The following is a 25,021-nucleotide window of genomic DNA, read 5'->3' on the forward strand; positions in this document are numbered from 1 at the left end:
AAAAGTATGATAATAGAAAAATAATGATTAGTTGGAGGAGAGAGAGGGTGCTGGCAGAATAATGAAAAGAGGAATTACCTCTATCATTTTTGGGTCAAATCAGGTTTAATCCATTCAGTCTCCTCATATCTGATGTGAGGTCACTGACATCACAAAAGAGGAGTCACCGCTTACACAGCAATTAATCAGAGGTCTTTTTCTTTGCTTGCACCATCTGAGACCACATCAGTCTCACCTCCAGCAGCAGCAGCAGCAGCAGCCTGACGCTCTGGACTGAGGCTCTGGAGTTGTGAATGGACGGGGGGGCGGGTTCAGTGGAACACTCGCAGCTCTCCTCCTGCTGCCTCTGGAGGAGCGCACAGAGAAAAGAGCAGTCAGACATGGAGCAGCAGCAGCAGCTCTGAACGAACACACACACACACACACACACACACACACACAGATCCTCGCTTTCTTCACACACACATTTACTCACTTGATCTGAATTAACAGAGGAGCGCTGGCAGCATCGAGGAGTCTTGAATAAGAAAGTAAAAACAGGATGGATGCTTCACAGCTGATTTTCCTGCTGCTGTTGTACGGATATCTGCCAAAAGTAAGTCTTTAAAAAATCTCAAATAATCACCGTTATCACATAATATTGTTTTTATCTCATAAAGGGTTTTTATTTATGTAGTTAATGGACAGTTTATGAAGAAAAACTGCATGAAAGTGAGTGAAAATCTTTTTTTTTATAGTTTCATAGTTTTACACAGGATTAAAAAAAATTTGATATACTGTATCATCTGTTTTTAGTGAACATTTTAGACACTGTATGTAAAAACAATGTATTTCCCACAGTCATTTTTTAATTTTCTGGACATTTAACCCATTTTACTGATCTTTGATTTTACTCTGTTCAAAGATGTTTTCACTTCATAGTAAGTCTCACTGTGAGAGAAACATATTTCATCTTTCTGTCTGTGCATGAGTCAGTAACTGTGAAGGTGAAGTGTCTTCTATAACACAACCAGTCTGCACTTAACACTAAAACTCTATTTATTCCATTCAATTATTTTTGTATAGCGCAAAATCCTAATATACACTATCTCAAGGCACTTTACACAGAAGGTCAGCACCTTAAACATGTATAGAGAAACCCAACAGCTCCCACAATGAGCAACACTTATCTGAGCATAGTCACGAATATGAAAGTGGGCGAACTCGGATTTCTATTTAAGGGGGATGTACGTTTGACTTTTGCAACTTTTACATCCAAAGTCTGATGTCAACAATTCCTTTATATTAACAGTTTAATCTTACTTGATATAGGACAAATTGTGTATTTTTTTATTTAAGATGCATGCACAACTGTAAGTTGCTGTATTGGTTCTGCAGGGAGTCTCCGTGTTTCCGATCAGTTTTATGTGCGGTAAATGACCAGTTTTATATTTATGACTTTGCCGTTAATAGTTGTTTCTCCCTCTGGGTCGAGATAATTGGATAGAAACCCTCTGAGCGCTGCCTCGTGGTGATAGGTCACCTGCTCTGCAGCAGGGGATGCTGGTGCTGTGTCCGCTGAGGGTGATCGGTCTTCCCTGCATCTTAACTTTCAGTGACACGTACATCTCTTAAGATATATCCCAGGAATTAATTGAACAACCGACGTGGACATGCACCAAAAGCCAGCACCTGGTGGTGGGATAACCTGATTTACGCCTTTTTCATCAGGCTCAATAACAATGTCCTCAACACTTACTCCCTTATTTTCCACAGATGTTTTTATCTGTGTTAAGGAATTTCAGAAATGTTTTCCTCTCACTGCACACGATTCCTTTGCTCGTGCATATTATCTCTGTCAGGTAGCCTAGCTGCAATTTCAACGACAAGGAACGGCGGCTTTATGTTACATCTTCAGAAATATGTGAGGAAATCAAATAAAAGTCTGAATCTAAGCAGCTTAAGGTTTCTGGATTATGATAATGCACTTGGGTGGGTTTTAGTCGTGACGCTCTTTCTAGGCAGAATCGACAGTGATCATGTCTCTTCCTCCTCACCTCTGACAGACACCCGGCCCACCCCGAGGCTCCGAAAGATACAATCCAGATACGTCACTTGTTGACATATTTTAGTGGCTCTTACAGGCACCAGTGCAGAACACGTGTAATGGTTTGTCATTGTGCCCCCGCTGGGCAGCAATTGTGTCCTTTCCACAGTCCTCGCAGGTTGCAATAACCCACCCTGACATGTTACATCAATATATCTAGTGATATAGGAAATGTAGTGTTGAGGGGGGGTTGCAGAAAAATCCCATGTGTGGTAAAAGACAAGAAAAGAGTCTGAATGTGGCTGCATGTAAACGTTATTAGTTTAAAACCACGCAGTGTGGAGGGGGGGGCGATAATGACTTCTCCTCCCGGTCTCCTTCAAAACATGAATCTACCTGAGAGAGACGGTGGGAGATTGGGCAGACGCTTATTTCCAGAGCAATTTACACGTCTGCTCAATATTACGCACTGATGTGTTTCACTGTGTCTCATTTCAGATACTTTAAGTAGATTCAAGTAGTTCACTGTGTGCTTGTCCCGTGTTTGACAGGATAGTGGAAGATGGTAGTTGTGTACGTACCAGAAAAGGACAGTCTTCCCCATAGACTGTGAATAAAGACGGACGACATGACCGTTTCCCAAAAGTGAAGCCAAAGCGATTTGATCACTACCTGCTGGTCATAGTCCCTGCCTCCTCCATGTTAGCAGATGGGAGATGGACTGAACTAAAAAGTCGTAAAGATGATTTGATCTGTCATTTTAGGTATAGTTCATATCTGATATTTGCTCAATTTCAAAATTGTCCCTGATAAGTTTGGTTTCAAGTAGTTAATTGGTGCTATGAAAATGAAGTGAAATGTCAGGATTGACAGCTGAGATTGGTCGAGTGCGTGTGTCGGCGGGACCTTGATACCATGACTCCAGACACATCTTTATGAGGAGCGTTCCCCCAAAAGTGAACGTAGCGAAACAGAAACTTGTTCTCAAATGGCCTGAATGTGTCAGGTAATAACTACTGACATAGGTGTCTTTACATGTTACAAATGAATATATGTTACTCATATAACTGTGGTATAATTGGCATTGTAATAACCTACTCACAGTGCACTGCATGTTGCCATAATAGTCAGCGTGAACATGCTTATGAACTCAAACTATAAAGTGGCAGTATTGAAGATTGTGAAATAAGACGCGTTTCAGCTGGATCCTCAAACACTTCCTGTGATTTGTTCTGTGTGGAAAAAATCTTTACATCTTGTCCAGTCGACTAAGTGTTGAAAATCAAGGTGACGGCTGCAGATGTATACAAACCGTGGAGCTGCTGCTCTCCACTAGAGCTTTTAGGGTCGGGGGATAAACACGTCACTCTGCATTGAGCCGCCACACACAGACTCAAGTTTCTCCCTTCATTTTCCTGTCAGCTCGCCTCATTTTTAAATTTGTCCGTTATCTCGTAAGTAAATGACAACAATCGCTAAAATAGCCCGGTGGCGCTCAGGATCTGTGCTGAGATATATATGTGATGTTCTGCACACGGACACAGTTTGTGTGTACGTGAGCCCCTGAGGCCTTGGAGAGGTCCAATTATCATCTGCTTAGTTTGGGATTGACGTTTTGATTTATTGCCTGATGCAACAATCTCCACGACTCAACTGACTGTAGATACTATTGGTGCGTTTTCAGTATTGTTTACTTGTAAGCACTTAACGTTTGTGTTCAGTATTTTAAACTCCATCGTAAATCACTGTCAGGACATTTTTACCTTTGTCTCTTTATTATTATTAAGATTAGGAAATCTACCCCAAACTCAGCCAGTCCCATAAATCACACACTCTGAACTCTAGAATTGGTTTGTTATCATGGTGTCCTCTCTGTGTATTCTGGCTCTACGCGCAATATACAGGGTTATATGTGAGCTAATTAAAGACCTTGATGCAACAAAGAGAGCTTGATCCTCTAAAGTCCCTGCGCACATTCCTTCATCATGTCTGTTTTCCAGCCTGATGGGAGACTTTGTTTCAGTTTTCTATTGTTTATGCAGCTTCGATGGTTTTCTGGCAAACTTTATTGTTTATTGTCACTGATTATATTTCGCAAAAAACTGAAAACAAAGCAGTGCACTACTTGCATATCAAATTCAACTGATAACATGAGTTGTTAGCGAGAGTTTTTAGTTTGAGGGTTAGGGGTAAGATGATTTTATTTAAAGTTCCAGCAGAAGTACGTGTTTTTAAAGCGAGACAATGTAGCTAGGGAAACAGCGGCCTCTGTGGCAACAAGTGGTACAGAACGCTGCTGCATTTCGTTTCTGTTTGGGTCCGAGTATTATATAGCATGATATAATGTAACGCATAACATAACATAATTAAAATTAATTTGTTTAAGTTATTCTAAACAAATATACATTGATTGAACAATACAATCATAGCTTCACTTGACGCTATGATCACAACAGTGATATTAAACCTCTCCACTTTGTTAAGTTCACTGTGATAATAAGATATTAACTTTCCCTCCGAGGAGCTTTTGGTTTCAAATCCTCTCCCAAACGCTCCACTACTACATTGCTGGACACTCAATTTCTTGGTAATCAGGAATAAGGTTACCAAAGGGTCTGACCAACATGAGATTTCCTCCTCCGTCCATGTTGCTGTGCTCAGATAATGTCAGCAGATTAATCCCCTGCCTCCCGGCTACTGCTGCTGCTATTACTGCAGGATATGTTGGATTTTCTGTGGTAATCGGCTGCAGGCAAAGACTCCTGTGAGCAAACCTGTGTGGGTTATGACGGTGTTAGGAGAACCTCACGGGGGGAGAGATTGAGTTAGGAGATAAATAAAGCTCAGGGTGTGGAGATAGAGATAGTTTGTACTTCTTTTATATCTCATGTTTCCATGTTTACCTCCAGGTCACCACAGTCTGAAGCAGAACATGGTGCATGTTACTGAGTTCTTGTGATGATGGTGATGATAACCCGCAGCAGTATTTTCCCCTCCAGACGTGTTTTAGAGGGATATAATAATAATTTTCCTATAATCACGGAAGTTTCTACACAGTAATAACTCTGCCTGAGTGTGAGAAGTTGTGCAACGTGACCTGCTCTTTGCAGACGTCATATTTTGTGCTCAATTATTTCTGCACAATCAGACTTCACTAAGCACAGCAGGTCCATCAGCTGTTGGGTATTTACTTCTTCTTTAAACGATGCACACTGCTGACGTTTATTCCGCCTCATTACATTGAGTCATTACACTAACGTGCTTGTTGCTGTCGCTCTGTGAAATGTTGTGTCGTATGTGTGTGAGTTGAGTTTTGTGTGTTTTCTGCTCTCTGCTGGTTTAATAAAGTCGTATATTGGGAGCTCAACCTCCGACTGAACAGGGCGTTTGTGGATGATGGATGAGAATGATTTCATGTCTGACAGCTCCATGGGGGTTGGGGCTCATGAGAAGAGAAAGTAAAGATATCCCTGCAACAACCAATTAGAGAACATGAGTTGTACAGTTGTAAATACTTCCTGCGCTTTGTGCATCACTCTTCGCTGCACCCTGACCTTTCCTGCCTCCAGTGTCCTATGTACCATCGTATGAGGGTGAAGCCCCTTTTTCCTGGAGTCCATGATTGCGCTCGGCTCCGTGCTGACTTCTCCTCCCTCTCTTTCTCTCTTCATCTCCACTGACCTTCTCAAGCTCCTCGCTCATCTTACATATTTCCATTGACCCACCGGCTCTCTAACCAGCGGCTGTCGCTCCGCATTTTTCAGCCTCTGTTGACACAGATGAACATTTACGGTAGATTACTCAGTGGCTGCCTTCTCCACTTCCTAATCCATTTGCATGATAGCATCTGTTTGCCCAGCGAGAAGGAGCTCTGTTTGAATTTCAGACATGGAGGACATTTCTTTGTGTTTACTGTGTTATAAGCCTGAGGTTCATTCTAAGAACAAAGCATGGAAAGCTTCAGATGCAGGAATGTCTTTTATTATCAGCAAATGTTTCCTTCCACGTGACCACTCTACCAGTCTCGACCTTTTAATAACTGTGATGTGATGGAGGCATATTCGATTCCGGATGCCTGAATGTGCTTTTCACCTCTTCCACAGGTGTTATCGGTGCAGATGTGTGACGTGGTGAACGAGATCGAGCAGGAGAAGGAGCGCTGCGAGAACAGCACCTCTGGGAACATCACTTCAGGTCATTTTCTGAAATACATTTTCCTCCATCTGGCTGTTTGGAGGGTGCAGGCGGCTATGCCGAGGAAATGGGAAACAGTATGAGTAAATAAATAGTGAGGTATAAGGTAGCGCAGCGTGGGAGTTTTCAGATAAAGCTCCATTAAGGGCAGGCAGAAATACATTTTCAGACAGAGCTGAATGAATTACCCTGACTCTAACCTCAGCCAACTCTTACACTCAAAGGTTCAAGGAAATTCACATTTAATTGCTCATTTAGGTCAAAATCCTAAAGGAGACATATGATGCTTTGGAAGTTTCTCTTTCCTCTCGTGTGTTATTCAAGTTTATAGGCTTATAGCGTAGGAGAAGTCACATGAGGTAAAGATGCTGCCTTCAAGGTGAAAGGCATTAAAGTGTTTAAAAAACCTCAGTGGGCAGTGTTTGCAATTTGCATAAAACTTCATACTCCTTCTCTAGGACATAAGATCTGAACAAACAGACATAAAACACATATTTGTTGTGTGACGTTCTCATGATTATTATCATTATTTCTGATACCATCCAGAACCGGCCTTAGAATCATCATGTTTCTCAGTTTTCTTCAGTATTAAAGTAATCCAGTAATCCTTAATGGACACAATTACTTCCAAAATGTCTAAATACAAGAACTGTAATCCCCCAAATCAAAGTAGGGCAATGAATAATAATAGGAGTGACAAAAATTGTTGTGTTATGTTTATAATCATTTTGGGTCAATACTGACTATGAAATATTCCCATCAATAAAACATAAAGTACGTCCATGGACACAACTTTTTGATGAAACACAGAGTGCACCTTCAGACGTGAGACCATAAATACAACTGTGAATGATTTTCTCCCACACTGCCGTTAAAAGTCATGAACGCAAACAGGATGAGATAGAATATTACATATATACATATTAAATTGAATAAAACTAAAGATCAGTCCTTCATATGACCCCATGAACAGGGTTAGAAACTCATCTGTTTTAAATATAACCGTTCTGTCTCCATTTACTGTCGTTTTAATAAAAAGTCACCACTCACGCTGCGCCGTGTATTCGCTGAATAAACATGAACTGCCTGCGTGGAAACAGCTTTGCACCTTATCTCTGCGGCGACCCTCATTTCTCCACTTCCCTATCTGCTTCCTCCACAGGAAGGTGGTGGAAGCTGCTCTCAGCGGTCACGTCCCTAATAAATGAATTAGATGAATGTGCCTATACGTTCACATGGTCTTACAGCATATGAAATACAGACATGGACAGAACAGATGCAAAAATGACATGACAGTTTGTGTACTCATCAATGTATGTTGCAATAATGTTATACACATAATTCACTTTTGAGATTTATGTACACAGTAAAAAAGATTTTGTGCTTTCATGTTTTTGTAGCTCAGAAATGTGTCCGTCGCAGAAATTATGCTTGTGTTTTGGTGATTTCACATTTTCCGACTTACGCCTTCAAATTAAAAGGTTATGAATTCAATTTCCAATTTAGAGAGGAGTTAAAAGGAAAAATTCCAGTTTAGCTGCAGCCAAATAAACAATCTATTTATGGGCTCCTAATCTATGGCATGTGTCTGTTTATGCCTCAGCATGCAGTGTGCCAGAGGAAACTAAACATCCAGTGACTGTGGTGGTGCAGCTTTCACCTTTTAATCCTAATGGAAATTCAATGGAAGCAAAACTTTAAAAAAAAAGTTGAACTAAAATAACAATAAGAAGTACTTACTGATGAAAGTGTTTCCTGAGCTGTTGGAGAGAAAAAACGAAAGAATGGAACCAGCAGTTACAATATTTAAGAGACACAAAAACGCTGTGGAGTTCATCTTCTCCTCCTTTGTCATCGCTGGGAACAGTTTTCAGAGAGGTGACAAACTATCTAATTATTTATTGAATGATAAAACTCAAAATAAATTGGATTTTCCCTTCTCTCTCCAGCCAGACATCACAGATACGAGCGTGTAAAATGTCTCCAATGTGGATTCACAGCCATGTGTCGTCTGTTTATGAAATAAATCTCACTTGACAGACTTATAACCGGGAGTTAAACACTTATATTGAGTTGTACCTGTCAGTCACTGCTGCATCAGGGATATTGATTGTGTCACGGATGTCACGTTAAGCACATGATGAAAAGTCACCACAGTGTGTGTGTGTGTCCATCTGTGTTTGTCAGTGTGTGACACTCCGAGTGATCCCAGGTTAATCTCTCCCGACAGGTTGCCAAGGAACATGGGACATCATCGCCTGCTGGCCGTCAGCGAGGGTGGGAGAGGTGGTCACAATAACCTGCCCCACGTACTTCAGCTACTTCAGTGACCAGCACAAAGGTAAAATCCTCCTTCTTCTGTTACTGCTGATACAAAATCTATCCAGCCACTATCTATAGAGTTTATCCTTTGAGGGTCGCGGGGGGGCTGGAGCCAATCGCAGCTGACATTGGGCGTGAGGTGGGGTTCACCTTGGACAGGACGCCAGTGTATCCCAGGGCCGATATATATATATATATATATATATATATATATATATATATATATATATATAGAGAGAGAGAGAGAGAGAGAGAGAGAGAGAGAAACAACCATTCATGCACACAACTAGAACGTGGGATCATACCTGCAGCAGCCCTCCTCTTCAATTCAATCAAGCTGCACCAAGTTGCACTTTTAGAAATCTGTTCTTAGAGTTGTTAGGTCTTTGGACTTTGGGAGGAAGCAGGAATACCTGGAGAACACCAACACAGGCACAAGAGAACATGCAAAGTCCACACAGACAGACCAAGGTCGACCCGCAGGTTTGAGTCCAGACCAGAACCTGCTTGCTGTGAGGCGATGGTGCTATCCACTGCCACACCGTGCCACTAAGACTTTATTTTCGTGTACTTTTCACTTTTACTCCAGCAAATATCTGTGCTTTCTACTGTTCAAATAGTTTTTATATTATATTATATTAGAATTTTTTATTAAAAGTACTTACTTACTTTTACTAAAGTAGAAAAGTTACTTTCACTTTTACTTTTATGTGTTTTATACTTTTACTTAAGTGAAATGCTTGAGTACTTCCTCCATCTCTCCAAAACATATTATACTCAAAATACTTTCTGATTATTTTTCCCTAACCGACAGTTATGAGTTCACAGAACGGATGTGCACATTCAAAACAATGAAAATCTGTGATTAAAACAAATGCATTGTCCTTTAAATGTCTGAAAATGCATTCATGCTGTAGTAATGTGATAATGTGGAGCAGTTTTAGGTTATTTTCCAGTGATTACTATTTATCTAGCTGGGAGTGTTTTCACATTTATTCAAATGATCATTTGTTGGGAAAATTAAAGGAAGGACCATTTCCAGATTTATTAGTGAGATTAGCATACAGTCGAGCCTTTAGGACGATGAAATGTGTTGCTTGCATACAAATGGTCATTTAGATTCATCAACGCGGTTTCAGCATCAGCTCCTGAGGACACGAGGAAGTTATGAGGAGCCCTGCAGAGGGCTGAAGGCAGACGACAGACAGGACAGTGGATGTTGACTCATGAGCCTCATAGCGAGCGTCGTTACAGCGATGGTGTTTGCATCCATAAAACTTTTTGACCATTTCTCTAATGTTCCTGTAGAGCGAGAAGAGTAGACCTCTCTCCCACTGCCTCTCAACCACAGCTTCTCTCAGACAAAGCTCTGGTCTATCCAGTGTTGACGCTGTGGACTAAGTGTTTCAGATAGAGAGCAGGGGGAGGGGGGGGGGGGGGGGTTCTCCAGGTGCCTCAAACCCGGGATCCGAGTTGATCTGGGTTACTGTAAACAGTGTGTAGTGTTTACACGAGCTAAAGGGGAGAGCAGATTTAAAGTGAGCACGTAAAAACCAGTCAGGGTCTGAGAAAACAAGCAGGAATCCAGATCATCCTGAAACCTTTGCTTTGGAACCGGCACAGACACAAAGGAGGAGGGAGGATTCACAAACATGAGATAAGAAAGAGAAACAGGCCTCAGGGCACAGACAGGTGAAATATAAGAGCCTGAATGAAGATTATTGCATTGGTTTCGATGTTGTTTCGTGTTTCTGTTGAGGTCTTTTTGTGGTGTTTTGAGCTCAGTGATTGTTTTGCATCTCTATTTTAGTCTGTTTGAAGTCATTTTGTGTCTCTGTGCTCATTTTATGTATTTTTTGGGGTTGTTTTGTGTTTTTCAGCCCCTTATTGGTTGTTTTCGATCTCTTCATACTTATTAGTTTGACTTTTAACTGCGCTTTATGACTTTTCAAACCGTAATCACGAACAGTCACTTCATACAGAGGCTATGTCAGGGGGCCCCTATGCCAGAGCCTCCGTATGAAGTGACTGTTCATGATTATGGTGATTGTGACGTCTCGGGCTCCATCCTTCCTCCCGCTATTTTCCACTTATGAAGAACATTTTAATATTTTGAACATTCCTAAAACTAGAGCACAGCTTTGGATTTTTGCACTCTTTGCTTTCTTATGTGATGTCCTTGGATATTCGTCCTTTGTTGTGGATGCATTTCTACCATTCACTTCCCTTCGTTCAAGAACCTGGTGTCCTTGTTTATCGCTGTCTCCACATCAACTCCTCAGCTGCCCCGAGACCTTCAAAGTATCTGTCAACACCTGAGCCATCAAAACATCGGCTGCCTGACTCAACGATCACAAACTTATTCTAAAAACTTTGGCTCCTCTTAAATTACATGAAGAAAATATCACTGCCTGACACTGGTGACTTGATTCACTATATACTGGTTTAGTGTCACTTATTTAATGCTGAGGATAAAAATCCCATGTTCTGTTCTCTTTCCAAAAACATCCGAGTGTTTGAATTCATACGGCCCCTTAATACTCCAGACCTGTTGTTCCTCTTCATGATCACTGGACGTCTGAGCCAAGGTTCATGTCTTTGTTACATTTGTTCTGGTTAGTTTGGGTTTCACATTTAATTGAAGTAGAATTAAACCAAATAAACTAAATACTTTTTAATGACATACATAAGTCCTGTCATCATCACCTACATGGGCTGCTTTTTCCTTTACTGGACAGTGAGTAGTTTATAGACGTGCGTGAGTCTGACATAGCAGATGTTCTCTCAACTTCCTGCAATTGATGCAAAGGTCCGAACTATCCCAAAACAAGTTTTTACACTGAAACAATCCGAACTGTGGTTCAGTTCGATCCAAAACCACATCTTTCAATCGGACTAAATTTTGGTCCTTGATCCAGACCTTGGTCCCGAGCACCTTGCACACCCATTATTTTGGTTCAGACTAAACAGATAAGTCTGAAAGTCCGGATGCGGCCCTTAGATACTGTGGTTCAGCTTTTGGTACAAATGTTCTGCATCAATTAAACATCTATCTATATTTTAGTTACTAACCTTTATCCTTAAATAAGACTTGTTCTGCAGTCTATGAGCAAAACCCAGAATCGTGAATATAAACTTTTTCGACCTGCTTCTTTTCACAAGGTTGCTTGAATTGATGTGAGTGAGATATTGAGTTATTAAATTAAACACACATCATTGCGGGGGAACACGGTGGCTCAGATCAGCAAGAACACCAGTTTGGATATTTTCTGACCCGAGCTTCTCCTTCAGATTTTCTCCTTCACTCTCAGAGTCATTTTCCAATCTGTGCTGATGGAAATCCATTTCCTCTTTTCAGCAGCTCTTTCACCTGCTCCTCTTGTGTCTGTATGACCCAGCCGTGCAGTCGCTGTTCACTCTGACCTCCTGACTGAGAAATGTGCTAATAGACGACTATTGACAGCACCACTGGACACAGGGCTTTTACTGTCTGGTAACCAGTGCCACACTAACAGGTGATACTTCACTGTAAAATCCATCTTGTGCAGGTCATATAAGTACAAACTCTGCAATGAGATGGATAAGATACTAACTCTGGTGTTAGTCTGGCAGCTGAAATCAGTTTGATTAGGTTTTCTCTGATAAAAGTTTCTATTTTTACAAAGGCCAAAGCTTCACTTTGGTTTCTTGTCATGATTCTTCCCCTGAACAGACTCTGGAACTTTTGATTTATCTTTGTAAATATTATTGTTGGACTGTTTCCTGACTTTAACCCTGTTATTTACCTTATTACCCAGTTTTAGGGGGAAGCGTAGCATGCAGAGCTTTAGAGTTGTTGTTATCTTCAGAAAACACAGGGCTACCTCTTTCCACCTGTTTCCAGTCCGACACTAAGCTAAGCTAACACACTACATCTCTAACAGCCTGAAGGTGGGATATTGATTTTCTCATCTAATTCTTGGCAAGAAAATTGCTGCAGAGGATGACGAGGTGTAAATTTAGATGAGCTAACGTCTATAATTGCAACAGGACCAATACATCCCATGGATGACAGTAAGAAAACTGCAGTTGTGCCCTCATTTAACGTATAAGCTTGATGTGTGCATCATTTGTTACAAAGTATCTAAAGTTTTAAGTCATGTTCGTATATTTTTGTCATTTTACATCCAAAATCCTTGACTAAATGTGGGTGATCTCTTTTACCTTTGCACATATCTCAGATGTAAATGAAGCCAATCCACCACCTCTTAGAAATATGATCTCCAACGTGTGAGTTTTATTCTTTTATGTTCCCTCTGGGAGCGATAATGCTCTCGTACAGACATTAGCATCTCAGAGAGTTAAACAGCAGATTAGAGACACAGGTAAATGTGACACTCCAAAGATGGAGGATGTACTTAAAACCCCACGTGGATTGATGGAGCGATGACAGAATCTAAGTTTAACACTGTTGGGTGTTGGGGTCTTATTTAAATATCGCTTTGTGTTATATATGAATTTTTAATTTTCACCGTCAAAGATTGTGTTTTTTGTAAATTGATCAGTTATTTACATTAGATGTACAGTATGAAGGTGAATATCAGAGAAACATTTTTTATCAGTCTGTAGAAATAAATGTATATTATAAACATCGTTGTATGACAATTACCTCAGTGTTAACTTGCATTTCACATGATGCACAGTTTAGCCACAAGTTACCTAAGCGAGGAGTTGACCTATTATTTATTCAGTGAACACACAAACAAGATCGAGATATTCTAATATACTGGGATTTACCCTTTATAATAATATCATTTTCTCTGATTCAACTTCCTGGTAATGGTCGATTCATCTCGTTAGAAATCATTAAAAAAGAGACTTTGACTCCTGAAGTTATATTTTTAGTATCAAAGAAAGACAGCGATAATTGTTGGTGCATCAACAGATACAATACAAACAGGAACTGATAGTAAACTGAACTGGATACATTTTAGAGATGCCATATTTCCAAAATGTAAATTTCTATAACGTGGCTCAAATTGTAGCCCACAACTAACTAACCACCTTGTGCTTCCTGTGTTCTGAATGTGTGATGCAAGAAATCAACGAAAGAAAGTAATTTGATTTTATTCTACAACATATTTTCATTCATTTCTACCTTAAACTCAGGATTGCCTTGACACGTCTTTCACTCAAAAGGTTTTAAATTGAGTTGTAAACAAACTAATCCAATTGATTTATTTAACTTCATCTTCCTCTTTAACGGGAACCTGACCTTGTCACCACATAGAAAGTTTTAGATTTTAATATCTGACGGGAGATTTTGTTGAATGATTTTAAAAGCTGTAAGCTCCATTGTTGAACCTGTGCAGGTGAAGCCAACACTTTAATAGTTAGACATGAACTTTACTTTGAATCCTGGCGACTTTTTGTCTGACTATGTTGAGTGGGCGTCTGCAAATTGAGTTAAATTACATTTGAAAATGTTCAGCCATTCTTCCTCTTTCTCCTGCATACACGCTGAGAGTACAACATTTTCATGACCTTTTCCTCGTATTGAACCTTTTTTTTGCTCGCCCCACATATTCACTGAAAAAAAATCGTTGTACCTTTAATAGGAAGCATCAATAACTTGTGATAGTTTTCACCTTGATTTATATCATCATCTGTTTTTGCTCTTCAGGCACCAAAATATCATTTTCACATTAACTCTATCTCAGCGTGTCACAGCAGCTTGGTTGTGTTACACAGACATGTAAACAGTTTCCTGAATGCTTCAGTCCTCTGGGGTCAGGGATAGAAACAAACATTATTGCAACCGCTGCTGCTCAGGAGACCTGTTCCACACCACTGAGTTAACCAAACACACACATTCAGTACCCCACACACTCACATGCAGTGGAACTAAAGCTGAACATGCGCTGAAGTCCCAATTTCCCAGAGGGTCTGTTTGTGAGAAGGTAAATGTCTGAGTCAATTGTTCCGGAAATTTTCTGGATCATTTCCCCCTGATATAATGTCCGGGTGAACCCACGTGAGAATATAGGAGGAAAATGTCCAGAGAATCTACAGTTGAAAAATTAAGAAAACAAATATCTCAGGACAAAAAAGAGGAGCCATACACATGGAAGATGCTGATGAAGATGTCAACTTTGAAAGACAAGATTGGAGAGCTTTTGGCGATAAGAGCCTGCGCCAGGTGCTGATGTGCTATAAACAAAGTCTTGATTTCCGCAGTAGAACTCATACGTCATGTCCTGACCTCATCCTGAATGTTCCAGACATGTTCCTGTTGTCGTGAATGAGTCTGAATCTCCTGCTTCTTTCTTCACATGTGAAAGGCAAAGTTGGTCAAATGTCTGGACCCAATGTCCCAGACGGAGTTCATGTCTGTAAACGGCTCGACAGTGTTGCTGCAGAAACTATTCAGATCCTTTCACTTTCAGGACACTTCATTGTGTTGTAGATTTCATTATAATTGCAGAGCTTATTGGATACATTTAACATTTATTTTACTACAGACATCAACTGGCAAATGAAATCGGTTGAAGTTTACAAAGCCAAACAAAAATCTCAGGGATAAAATTGTGGAGCTGCATGAGTCAGAGAAAAGTTATAAAACAAATTCTAACCCTGATCCAGAATTCATGTCTGAAAACAGCTTCGGTGAGGAAAGTCACATCAGGGAGGATTGACACATTATTTAAATTTGCTTTGACCAGTTTAACAGACTCTTTCCGTCCCTCTTGTCAACGAACCATTCACAATCACAGTAATGTAGCATTTTACAGGAGCATTTTTCTGAAGATGAGCCTGAAGGATGTTCTCGAACACGATGTTCTACTGATCATAAAGGGCGAATACCAAGTACTGAAGCATAAATGGAACTTGAGAAACAATATAGTACATGTACATTCTCACACCTTTTCACACCATATAATCAATCAGCACAAAGTTTCTATGCTCAGTGGCCTTCACAGAGATGAGTCACTGTGAGAGATGGAGTTGAATACGTGCTCATCTGCAGGATTATACACTGTGTAGCAATCATAACACACAACATTACATTCAAGTGGGAGGAAGAAGGAACAAAAGAGTTGATATTTCTCTGATATGGTCATTTCTTCAATTGTACTTTATTTTCTTTTTCGTGAACACAGGACTAAACGGCTTTAATCTTCTCTGGACCAGACGGAGACTGTCTAAAAAGTAAAACAACTTCAGACATGTAACCAGCCATGAACTTCGTTTTAGATCAGTTGCTGAGGCAGTGATTGTCTTTTTCGCTGCTCACTTTGATGGATTTGTTGATGTGACTCTTCTTTGGTTTCTGTTAAAGTGCTGCTTTACGATCAGATGCAATCAGCTCCAGTACAGAAGGAGGATGTTGTCATCTATTTGCCTCCTCTTGGTCTGTGGCAGCAGCCTCGGGCTCTAAATAAAATCATTCAACTGTGGAGACTTTGACTTCCAGCATTGGCACGGCCGGAGAATCGAACACTGTGCAGGCGATTATAAAGCGGTAAAAGGAGCATCGGACGTTTACTGACATGCCTGACCACGACGTTTAAGACATTAAGAGTTTGAGGTGAACTCCTCTGGAGACTTTGCCTGGTTCGGCTCCTTCTGTCTTACTTCTTTATTATTATTATTCCGTCGGTCCATCCATCCATCATTCCTCCTGACTCACTTTAAGTTTTCACAATCTTGACATTTCCGGGTGAAGAGGACACTAGCACAGTCTGACTGCTCTGACCTGAGGGAGCAGCACGAAATGTCAACTGTTGCATGTAACAGAGTTTATCAAGAGAAAACTAACAATATTTACAACATTCATGAGCAAAGACAGTATCTAACATAAATGAAGAGCTGTATCAAAATATGGTGACACTAGAGGAGGTTACATCAGGGATCATGGCAGAAAAAAGCGATAACAGATCCATCATAGATGATAAATGAGGCCCTTAATCAACGACATTGTGACAATGGAGAGTACGTGCCCCAATCATTGCATCTTGTGGACGTGTGCCATTCATTTATGAGAAAGTGCACAACCGACACACCAAACAGATGAAGGATACACGAGGCAGCCCTGCTCTCCTTCCTTAGTCTTGTTTATCTTTTTTCAAAATCTAAATATCGTCTCACAACTTTCAGTTTTGTGGGCTTTAATTCTGATTCCAGAGTCGGCACCAATCAGATCGCACATGCTGTGCTGCTGAGGAAAGGGTTGAGGTATCCAAACACTTATTAAGTTTTCCACGCAACACAAACAAAAAAATCAATATCCAACGAGCTGATGCCATCCCAGTGCAACACCACGTTTGAAAACTCCATATCTCTTACAGTGAGAAACCAAATCTGAAAATATTGCTTTCATCAATCACACAACACTTTATAGGGATACGTCAAATCATTCACCTCCCCCTGATCGTGGAGGCATTTCTGGGAAACCTATATTTCCTAGCTCTGCTGTTATGATGCAGTCAATACGGATACAAATTAAATAAATTAAAGGGTTCTATAATGACACAGATCCATAACAGGAATGACCCGAGGTTTAAGTTTAAGTTAAACGACGGCTGAGGATGCCCCCTGTGTAAAAGGACGTGCTGCCTCAGGTGACCATGACTCCGCTCGACGGGGTCATTCCTCTTTTTCTCTGCAAATGGCTCGGCGCTGTGGCTAATGACAGAGCTCCACTTACTCTTCGGTCGCACACAAGAGGATGTGGTGACAGCGGCTGGCATCACGACCTGCATCATCGTTCGACCTGTATGAGAAGCTGCAGTAATGGGACTCTCAGCCGTGGCTGTCTGGACGCTCCTTTTTCCATATTGTGAGTTTCTCTCTGCCTGAGTAAAGACAAATAGGAACTAAACAACAAGTAAAACAACAAGTAGTAAAGGATAAAACCAAAAAGATAGATAAATTGTTAAATGGTAATAATCATATCATTCATTATTTCTAAAAATTAAAATGTTATGTTTGAAATACAGTTGTGAAATTGTACTTAATATGTCTCATTCGGTCTTAGCCATGCAAGCAGCGTTGTGCTGGTGATGTCAGTTCACCACTATTGGATGGAATGTGATAAAGAAAATCCATGGAGGAAATGGTCCATGGTCTGGAGAGTCTCGATACAGGGACATTAAGCATTGGTGTTGATTCCCAACTTTTCTAGGTTGTTCCTGGTTTTGTCTAATTTTGTAAAACTTTTCTTACCCAGTCTTTTCTGCTGAAGGTTGTTCCACTGGGTCCACCGCAGCAATCAACTTCTAAAGCCTGAAAACCTCTTGAAAGACCATTTACATGATAAGGTTCACTTAACTAGTTTTTGATGTCGTTGTAACAGCCACTTCCAGTTGCTTTGGGAGCATCACAAATTAATCTAATGTGTCATCTGGGAGTATGTAGTCAAATATATTGAATGAATCAACAAATAAACGTTACGTCAGACTGGATAAAGGAGGAAGTTGTTCTACTGCTACTGCTTCAATTCTGATTGGTTCGATGTTTACATGTCAGAAGTGAAACCTTGGAAGAAATCGACCTTGGTCTGTAAAAAATAAAAGCTGCGATATTGCTTAGTGAAATTCTGTTGTTGATGTGAAAGCTTGCATTGACTGGATACAGATTTAAGAAATAACAATACCATGTGAATTAATAATTTCTAGTGTGCAAAGGCCTTCATATACTACATATATATATATATATATATATATATATATATATATATATATATAATCTCTTCAAATATTCTGATGAGAAAATGTTTCTCTCTGTGCAGCAGCCTTGAGTTCAGGCGCAGCTACTTTAATTTCAGGGGCTTTTCTTTCCCCTCTCTTCCTTCCCCTCTATCCGTCTGCAATATTCAACAATGCAGCAATAAATCTGTTGAAAAGATCGGTGGTGAATCATCCAGAGTCTACGGGTCTGAAAGATGACTTTACTCCTACTTTAGTCAATGTTTCATTCAGGAACCTCAGGCGAATTCAGCCCACGCGCTCCCACTGCACCATTTCCAAAAACCTCTGAAAAGTTGTTTGGTGACAGCAGAGGAAGGATGTTGGTTTAATGAGATGTGTGTGTGTGTGTGTGTGTGTGTGTGTGTGTGCATGTGCAGCAGACGCACACACACCCATGAAAGAGTTTTTCGGTTAATAGAGGGATGGATTCAACAGATAAGGAACAATTCACTAACATCCTTCCAGCATGATTCTCAAATGCAGCCGCATCCCTGATGGAAAACGGGACATTTCAATCACACGACCTTTCTCTGACTGAGCAGCATTCATACAGACCCTCCTCTGCTTCATTTGCTTCCCCCCACAGCTCATTACCTGCATATAACATTTGGCCGTAATGGGTTGGTTTTGCAGGCTCCGAGCAACTTGGCTGTCGGTCACATTGATCACAAATGAACCTTTGATGCCCCGTAAATGAATAAACTATGAATAAACCCCATGAATAAACCAAATATCCGAATTTTTCTGTTGCTCCCTTTACAGAGCATTTCATCTGCAATTAAATACAAAATAATATTTTCAAGTTCCAAAAAAATAATAGTACATTTTAATTACTACGTTCGATAAGGAACCGTTGTTTTAGCAGTTCAGTCAGACAACTCACTTTCAAATGTTTTTTGCAGGTTAGGGATTGGCGTCTAGGCTCCGACTTAATCCCTCCCCCCCCGATATAATTACATAGATATGAAGGGAGTGATGAGCAAATACTTGTAACCCCCCCTGTCGGAGCCAACAGGTGGATGCTGGGGCGGTGGAGGGGCTGAGGCAACTGGGAGCAATACTGACGCAGCACACCCTTGTTCCTTTGATGTTTCTACTGTGAGAACTAAACATTTATGTGTCGGGTTGTTTGGCCTTAGCAGAGGAATGTGCTCTCTGTGCCATTCTGGTCTGAGAATGTTAATGTATCCTGAACATTACATGCGTATTTCCTGTGACCGGAGCATGGTCATCTGTATTTGCGGTTACAAGAGCAACAAGATATAAGAATGTCAACAGTCAAATGCTTTTCTGCAGGCACAGATATGTACAAGTCAATAAGGGCACATCAGTGGCAGAGTGTCGTGCAGCAGTTTGAAGAGTTGTTTGCAGGGAACTAACCAGTGTAAGATTTCAGCAACTGGAACGATGCACAATACATCTCACAGAACATAAAGTGCTGCATCGATTTTAAACTTATACTGGGGAGCAGATGAGAGAGAATTCTACTGCCTGGGCGGCCTAGTTGACCTCTGCATGTGTTCTTCATCTCCAGGTAACCTCTCCAAAACCTGCACGGCAAACGGCTGGACCGAGATGAGGCCTATAGATATCGCCATAAACTGTGGATACAATCTGAACAGCACCAGCGATGATGTGAGTAAACTGCGGTGGTCGATAAGAGCCTGCAGGACACACGCTCAATGGTCCTGTTGTGAATGAGCTCAGCAGCACAGTGGGAAACCATCTGGAAAGCCAGTTGGGTAGAAGGGATTAGATTGGAGAATGACTTGTATTTACTCTGTGGGTGAGTGTTGCTGGGCCCATCAGGGAAGTGGCTGAACTGATGAACTGTTGGTGTCACCACTCCAGTGATTCCCTTGTTCATTCTACCCTTTTTCTGGTACTTTTTTTTATGTCTGGGTTTAGGCTATTGCAATATAACTCACTGTACACTATAGTTGAGGTCATAGTCATTGACATCTTCAGAAATGTTGCCTTCAAGGCCAGGAGGGCAATAAATACATCAAACGTTGGTCTTGTTTTTTTGGGGTTTAGTTTAAATGCAGAGAGAGAACGTCTGTCTGTGCTGTCTCAAGTGGAGCAGGGTGAATTGTGGATGTGCAGGACAGGGTTGTAAAAGCCGTCTTGGTGGGTTCTCTGCTCCCTCAGCCTCAGAGGCTGCCTCATTACTGTGGAGTCAGGAGGGACCTTCCTCTAAAAGCAAATCCATGTCCGTCCTTCTGCTTTCTTTATATCTACATGTCGTTTTCTTCAAGCACAAAACCTACTTTGCAACAGCAGTAACCATGTGACGCTCCTCTAGAAGAATCTATTATATTGAATGACAACCTTTACCTTGGAAAATGTCAGTGGATCCAGTTCTATTGATTATTTTCAGGCGAGAGAAAGACACAGTTCAGGAAGTATATATAAATATACATTAAACAGTGTGTGAAAACAAAAAAAGCTCTTCACCATTCCTCTGTTTTCTTCACCTTGACTTGTATTGATTGATATTGTTTGATTTTGTATTGATGGTGTTTTCTCTTTTCTATGCAGGGCAAGTTTTTCTGGCAGGTGAAGATTGGCTACACCATCGGTCACAGTGTTTCCCTCATCTCTCTCTCCACGGCTATTGTGATCCTCTGCATCTTCAGGTACATAAAGTACAATGTCACCAGATTTTTGTTTCATCAGGAACCAGTACCTTTAACATGGAGTCATAGGAGTGAAATAAAATAAGGAAATCTGGAAAATATTAATATAATAAATGTGGAAAAATTAGGAAAGATAAATAAAAGGGAAAAAAGCAATAAAGGAAAGCAAAAAGCAATGGTAAAAGACAATATAACTTACATTACATTCTTTAAATATTCAGAAAATAAAACATTTATATACAACAGGTACATTTATTTAAAAAATATATAAATATACATTTAATGAATAAATGAGAAAGTAATGAAATTCCACATTTATTTTCCTCTTCTTTTACAGATTTATCTTTTTGTATGACTCCAAACTTCTCCACTTATGAGAAGCTTTGAAATCCTCTGGGCCTTTTGCCCTTACACAAGAATTTGCAATCCTTTGTACTTAAATAATTTCCCAGGCCTCACATGGTCAGTTTTATAAATGGATAAAAGGATCGGATGAAACAGAAAGAGAATTCCCAGCTGCGGAGCCACAAAGCCACAGTGACGTTATCCCTGCTGTGATGCAATGTCGGCAACGTTTCACTGTCAAGCATCAGAACTGGGATTCAATAATGTCAGATCAATGCAGCCTCACGTCTGAGCAGAAATAAAAGGCTTAGCTTCAAGAATGAAAGACAAGAAGAAAGATACAAACACTTTCGAAATAAAACAAATTGTCACTCAGGCTTGATGTTCGTTTATCTTTGGACGGTGCACATCCGCAGCAGTTGGGAGATTAAACATCTGAAGTACACAAACTAATCTGTTCCCTGTTTGAGTGTTTGCTCAATAACAATTACTCTTCCGATAGTGAGACTGAAGCTTTTTTACATGTAGAGGAACATTAATAGATAATATATACAGTATGACTCACACAGTAGGCTACAGTAGAGTGCTTCTTCTTCTGAAGGTCGTTCCTCTATTTCATTTACATGAGATCTGAGCACGACCTCCAGAAATGTTACAAGGAAACATCAAAGAAATATGTCTGAAAGAAGACGCACATTTATTCCTCTGCTCTTCGTTTTGTTCACCAAACACTGAATTTGTCTTTTCTGTTGCTTTGAAATAATTCTTCTTGTCACATCACCCACCACCGCTCACTTTCTCTCTTTTAACCCTGCCTTGTGGACGAGACTTCTCAGGAACACCTTGAAGGAATTTGACTAGGACTCATTGATTAGATTACAGAGGTCAGAGGTCAAGGTCACATTGACCTCACAGGAGTCTGAACAAGGAAATTATTTGAAACTGCACTGGTTGGTGGAGGCGTACAGCCGCAGGGCAGTAATTCTAGTTTCTCTTTTACTGCAGGACATTTATTTTTGCATTATTCATTTGTCTTCTCTATTCTGCCTCTGCCACGACACTGTGTACTAATGCATTAGTGACTGATGAGAGCTACTTTTCATGTTGTGTGTACACAGGAGAGTTATATTCTGTGCTCTCATGAATCAGTGCCATGATTAAAAAAAAGGGTAACAACATATTTCAGGTTTATTTTTCCTCAGTATGAATCTGACCGCTCAGATTGTGATCTAAATAAAGATTTATAAAAATAATTCCACACACTCTAAAGATTGGGATGGCCTCTAACCTCGAAGTGACAAAAATAAAACTGAGGAGCTGTGATTTCTGTGATTTCATTTTATTAACGCCAAGGACATTGCATAATAAGTGAGAAGACCTTTGTTCTTTGTCTGTGTGTGTGTGTGTGTTGTCTCTTTGCAATGATCTCTAATCTTGCGTCTCTTACTGTCTGTCCTAGGAAGCTCCATTGCACAAGGAACTACATCCACATGCATCTGTTTGTGTCATTTATCCTGAAAGCCATCGCCGTGTTCATCAAAGATGTGGTGCTCTACGAGGTCGGGGAGGTGGACAACTGCTCGTCAGGCTCGGTGAGTTGATCGTACAAAATGCTGCTGGTTGTGGCAGGAGGAACGACTCGGGGAATCCTTAGTGTCCCTGAACCTTAAAGGAGTCAGGGGCCGCTTTCTGCAGAGGATGTGGTGGTGACGAAGGCAGGATCGAAATGAGACGGATTTAGGATGTAAGATTTCCTGATTGCATCACCAGCTTGTCCATTGCATCGTCAGGTTCTCTGAGTTGCTTTGCTTACTGCAGCTCAGACAACACAACAGCTAGTTCCTTTAGCTTTGAAACCATCGATATGCAAGGAATCCTGGGATAGGTTGGTCCCGTTGGAGCCTTTGTTGACCGGGAATGGAAGGCTGCATTTGAAGGAGCTTTCCAAATAGGACAGCATAGTCCCTTCGGTCTTTAAATGCAGCCTCAGGAGGACTCGGCCCTGAATTGAGACACAGCTCGTGTGTGATGCAGAGCTGGTCGGCTGTGTGTCCTCATGATGAGACATCTCCCCAGCTGGGCAGGAAAAGATGCATTTCTGTGGTGCTGATGTTCGAGACAAGACAAGATGGGAATTAACGTGGTTTTATGAAACGACCACTTCCATTATCACAGAGACAAATTTAAGTCAAAGTATAGATTAGTATCATAAGATAACGTTTTACTGCAAACATGAGCTTTAGGCTGACGTACAAGACAATCTGAGAATTCTTGGTCTGATATATAAAGTGAAGCTTGGTATTCTGTTGTACAGGGATATGGGCTGTGTGATATTGATTCACTTTTATTGCTGTTACACAATTTATTCTGTTGTATTGTGTTATTCATGTTGTGAGAATTACGTGTGTGAGTCACAAACCAATTTAAGAACAATTTCTTTATTGAGTCTTTGCCAGAACGAGTAAAAATGCAAATCTCACAGATTGGGGGGGGGGGGGAATCACAAGTCTCATCTTCTGCAGTTCTGAATCAATACACAGATTCAGAAATGTGTGTTGTTAATCAGACTGATTGTGTCTGTGGTGCTGTGAAGACGAGTCTCACTGGCGCAGACAGCAGAGTTAATGTTAGTAGCAGCTCCCACCCATTGAATTTAAGTAGCTTATGTAATAACATCTGTGTAATGAAATCTGGCTTTATACTCTGTATTCGAAACTGTTTGCATGCAAACTTGCATCTTGTAAACCACATGGGGTATAAAATTTATGTTTATTTTTTTTCATTATTTTTAGCACACACATACAGCATATATGATCCCTTAAATTTGACTATAAAAGGAGTTAGTTTGAGAATTTGCATTTACTATAAATGATTGGCCCAGAAAGAAACCAACTACTTTAGGAATGGACAAAATGAAGGTGATTATGTTTCCTATCTTTTCTTGACACTGGATGGAAACACAACACTCGGGTGGACAGGCTAATTTTCTTTTTCCCCTTTTCTGGTGCGATGCTAAGACACACGTCAAAGTTAACAATAGATATTAACGGCCATCGTGGAGGCAAATAAACAGAAAACAGGGAACTCATCTAAAATTCTCCAAATTCTAAAACAAACAGGATCACACACACTTAAGATCTTAAATTCTAGTTATGTGGAGCTTACAGGCCATTTATCGCTCACTTGTTCTGGGACATATATCAAACCACAATGTTTGGATGTCTCCCCGTCAGCTCTCCGTGCCCCCAGCAGCACCAGCAGCACCAGCAGCAGCAGCCCTCCACAGACCAGTGGGCCCCTGAGGCCACAGTTAAGCCTGTAAACACTGTAAACACGAGGTTTATATTACACAACGGGGCCACTGACAAGAGGAGTGTATTCAATAGTGAACTCTGCGAGCGGCTTCAGAGTAGCAATGGAACGATTGGGTTGACGGGAGACAGCTGCTGTCATGGGTCGACTAAAAGAGACATTATGGAACCTGGCAGTACTTAAGTTACTGTCTCTTTTAATGTGTGTGTGTGTGTGTGTGTGTTGGCTTAATTACCATTCTTGTACAGTGTAATGTTGTGACCCATTAGATTAATTCATGATATAACCGCTGTGGGGGAGCTTGACTCAATGCATATTTTAAGGCACCTGTGTGTTTCTGTGTGGGCCTGTTTATTCAAATTCATCTTTTCCTCTGCGTTTTCCCACCAGCAAAAAAAAACAACTATTTGTACTGGTTTGCACTCAGTAGAACTACAGCAGGATTTATTTTTCTT

General features: G+C 40.6%; 1 protein-coding gene across 1 annotated transcript in view; it reads left to right on the forward strand.

The window, feature by feature from the left end:
• Window positions 1–274: 274 nt before the first annotated feature.
• Window positions 275–25,021, forward strand: part of vipr1b (vasoactive intestinal peptide receptor 1b) — a 34,502-nt gene continuing 9,755 nt past the window's right edge. Inside the window, exons 1-6 of the mRNA XM_034572759.1 lie at window positions 275–595; window positions 6,130–6,220; window positions 8,451–8,561; window positions 19,805–19,905; window positions 20,812–20,909; window positions 22,714–22,846. Coding sequence (XP_034428650.1) covers window positions 542–595; window positions 6,130–6,220; window positions 8,451–8,561; window positions 19,805–19,905; window positions 20,812–20,909; window positions 22,714–22,846 — 588 coding nt within the window. The 5' untranslated portion in view covers window positions 275–541. The remainder of the gene's footprint in view (window positions 596–6,129; window positions 6,221–8,450; window positions 8,562–19,804; window positions 19,906–20,811; window positions 20,910–22,713; window positions 22,847–25,021) is intronic.

This window comes from Hippoglossus hippoglossus, chromosome 20 (genome assembly GCF_009819705.1).
Source record: "Hippoglossus hippoglossus isolate fHipHip1 chromosome 20, fHipHip1.pri, whole genome shotgun sequence".
Classification (NCBI taxonomy): domain Eukaryota; kingdom Metazoa; phylum Chordata; class Actinopteri; order Pleuronectiformes; family Pleuronectidae; genus Hippoglossus; species Hippoglossus hippoglossus.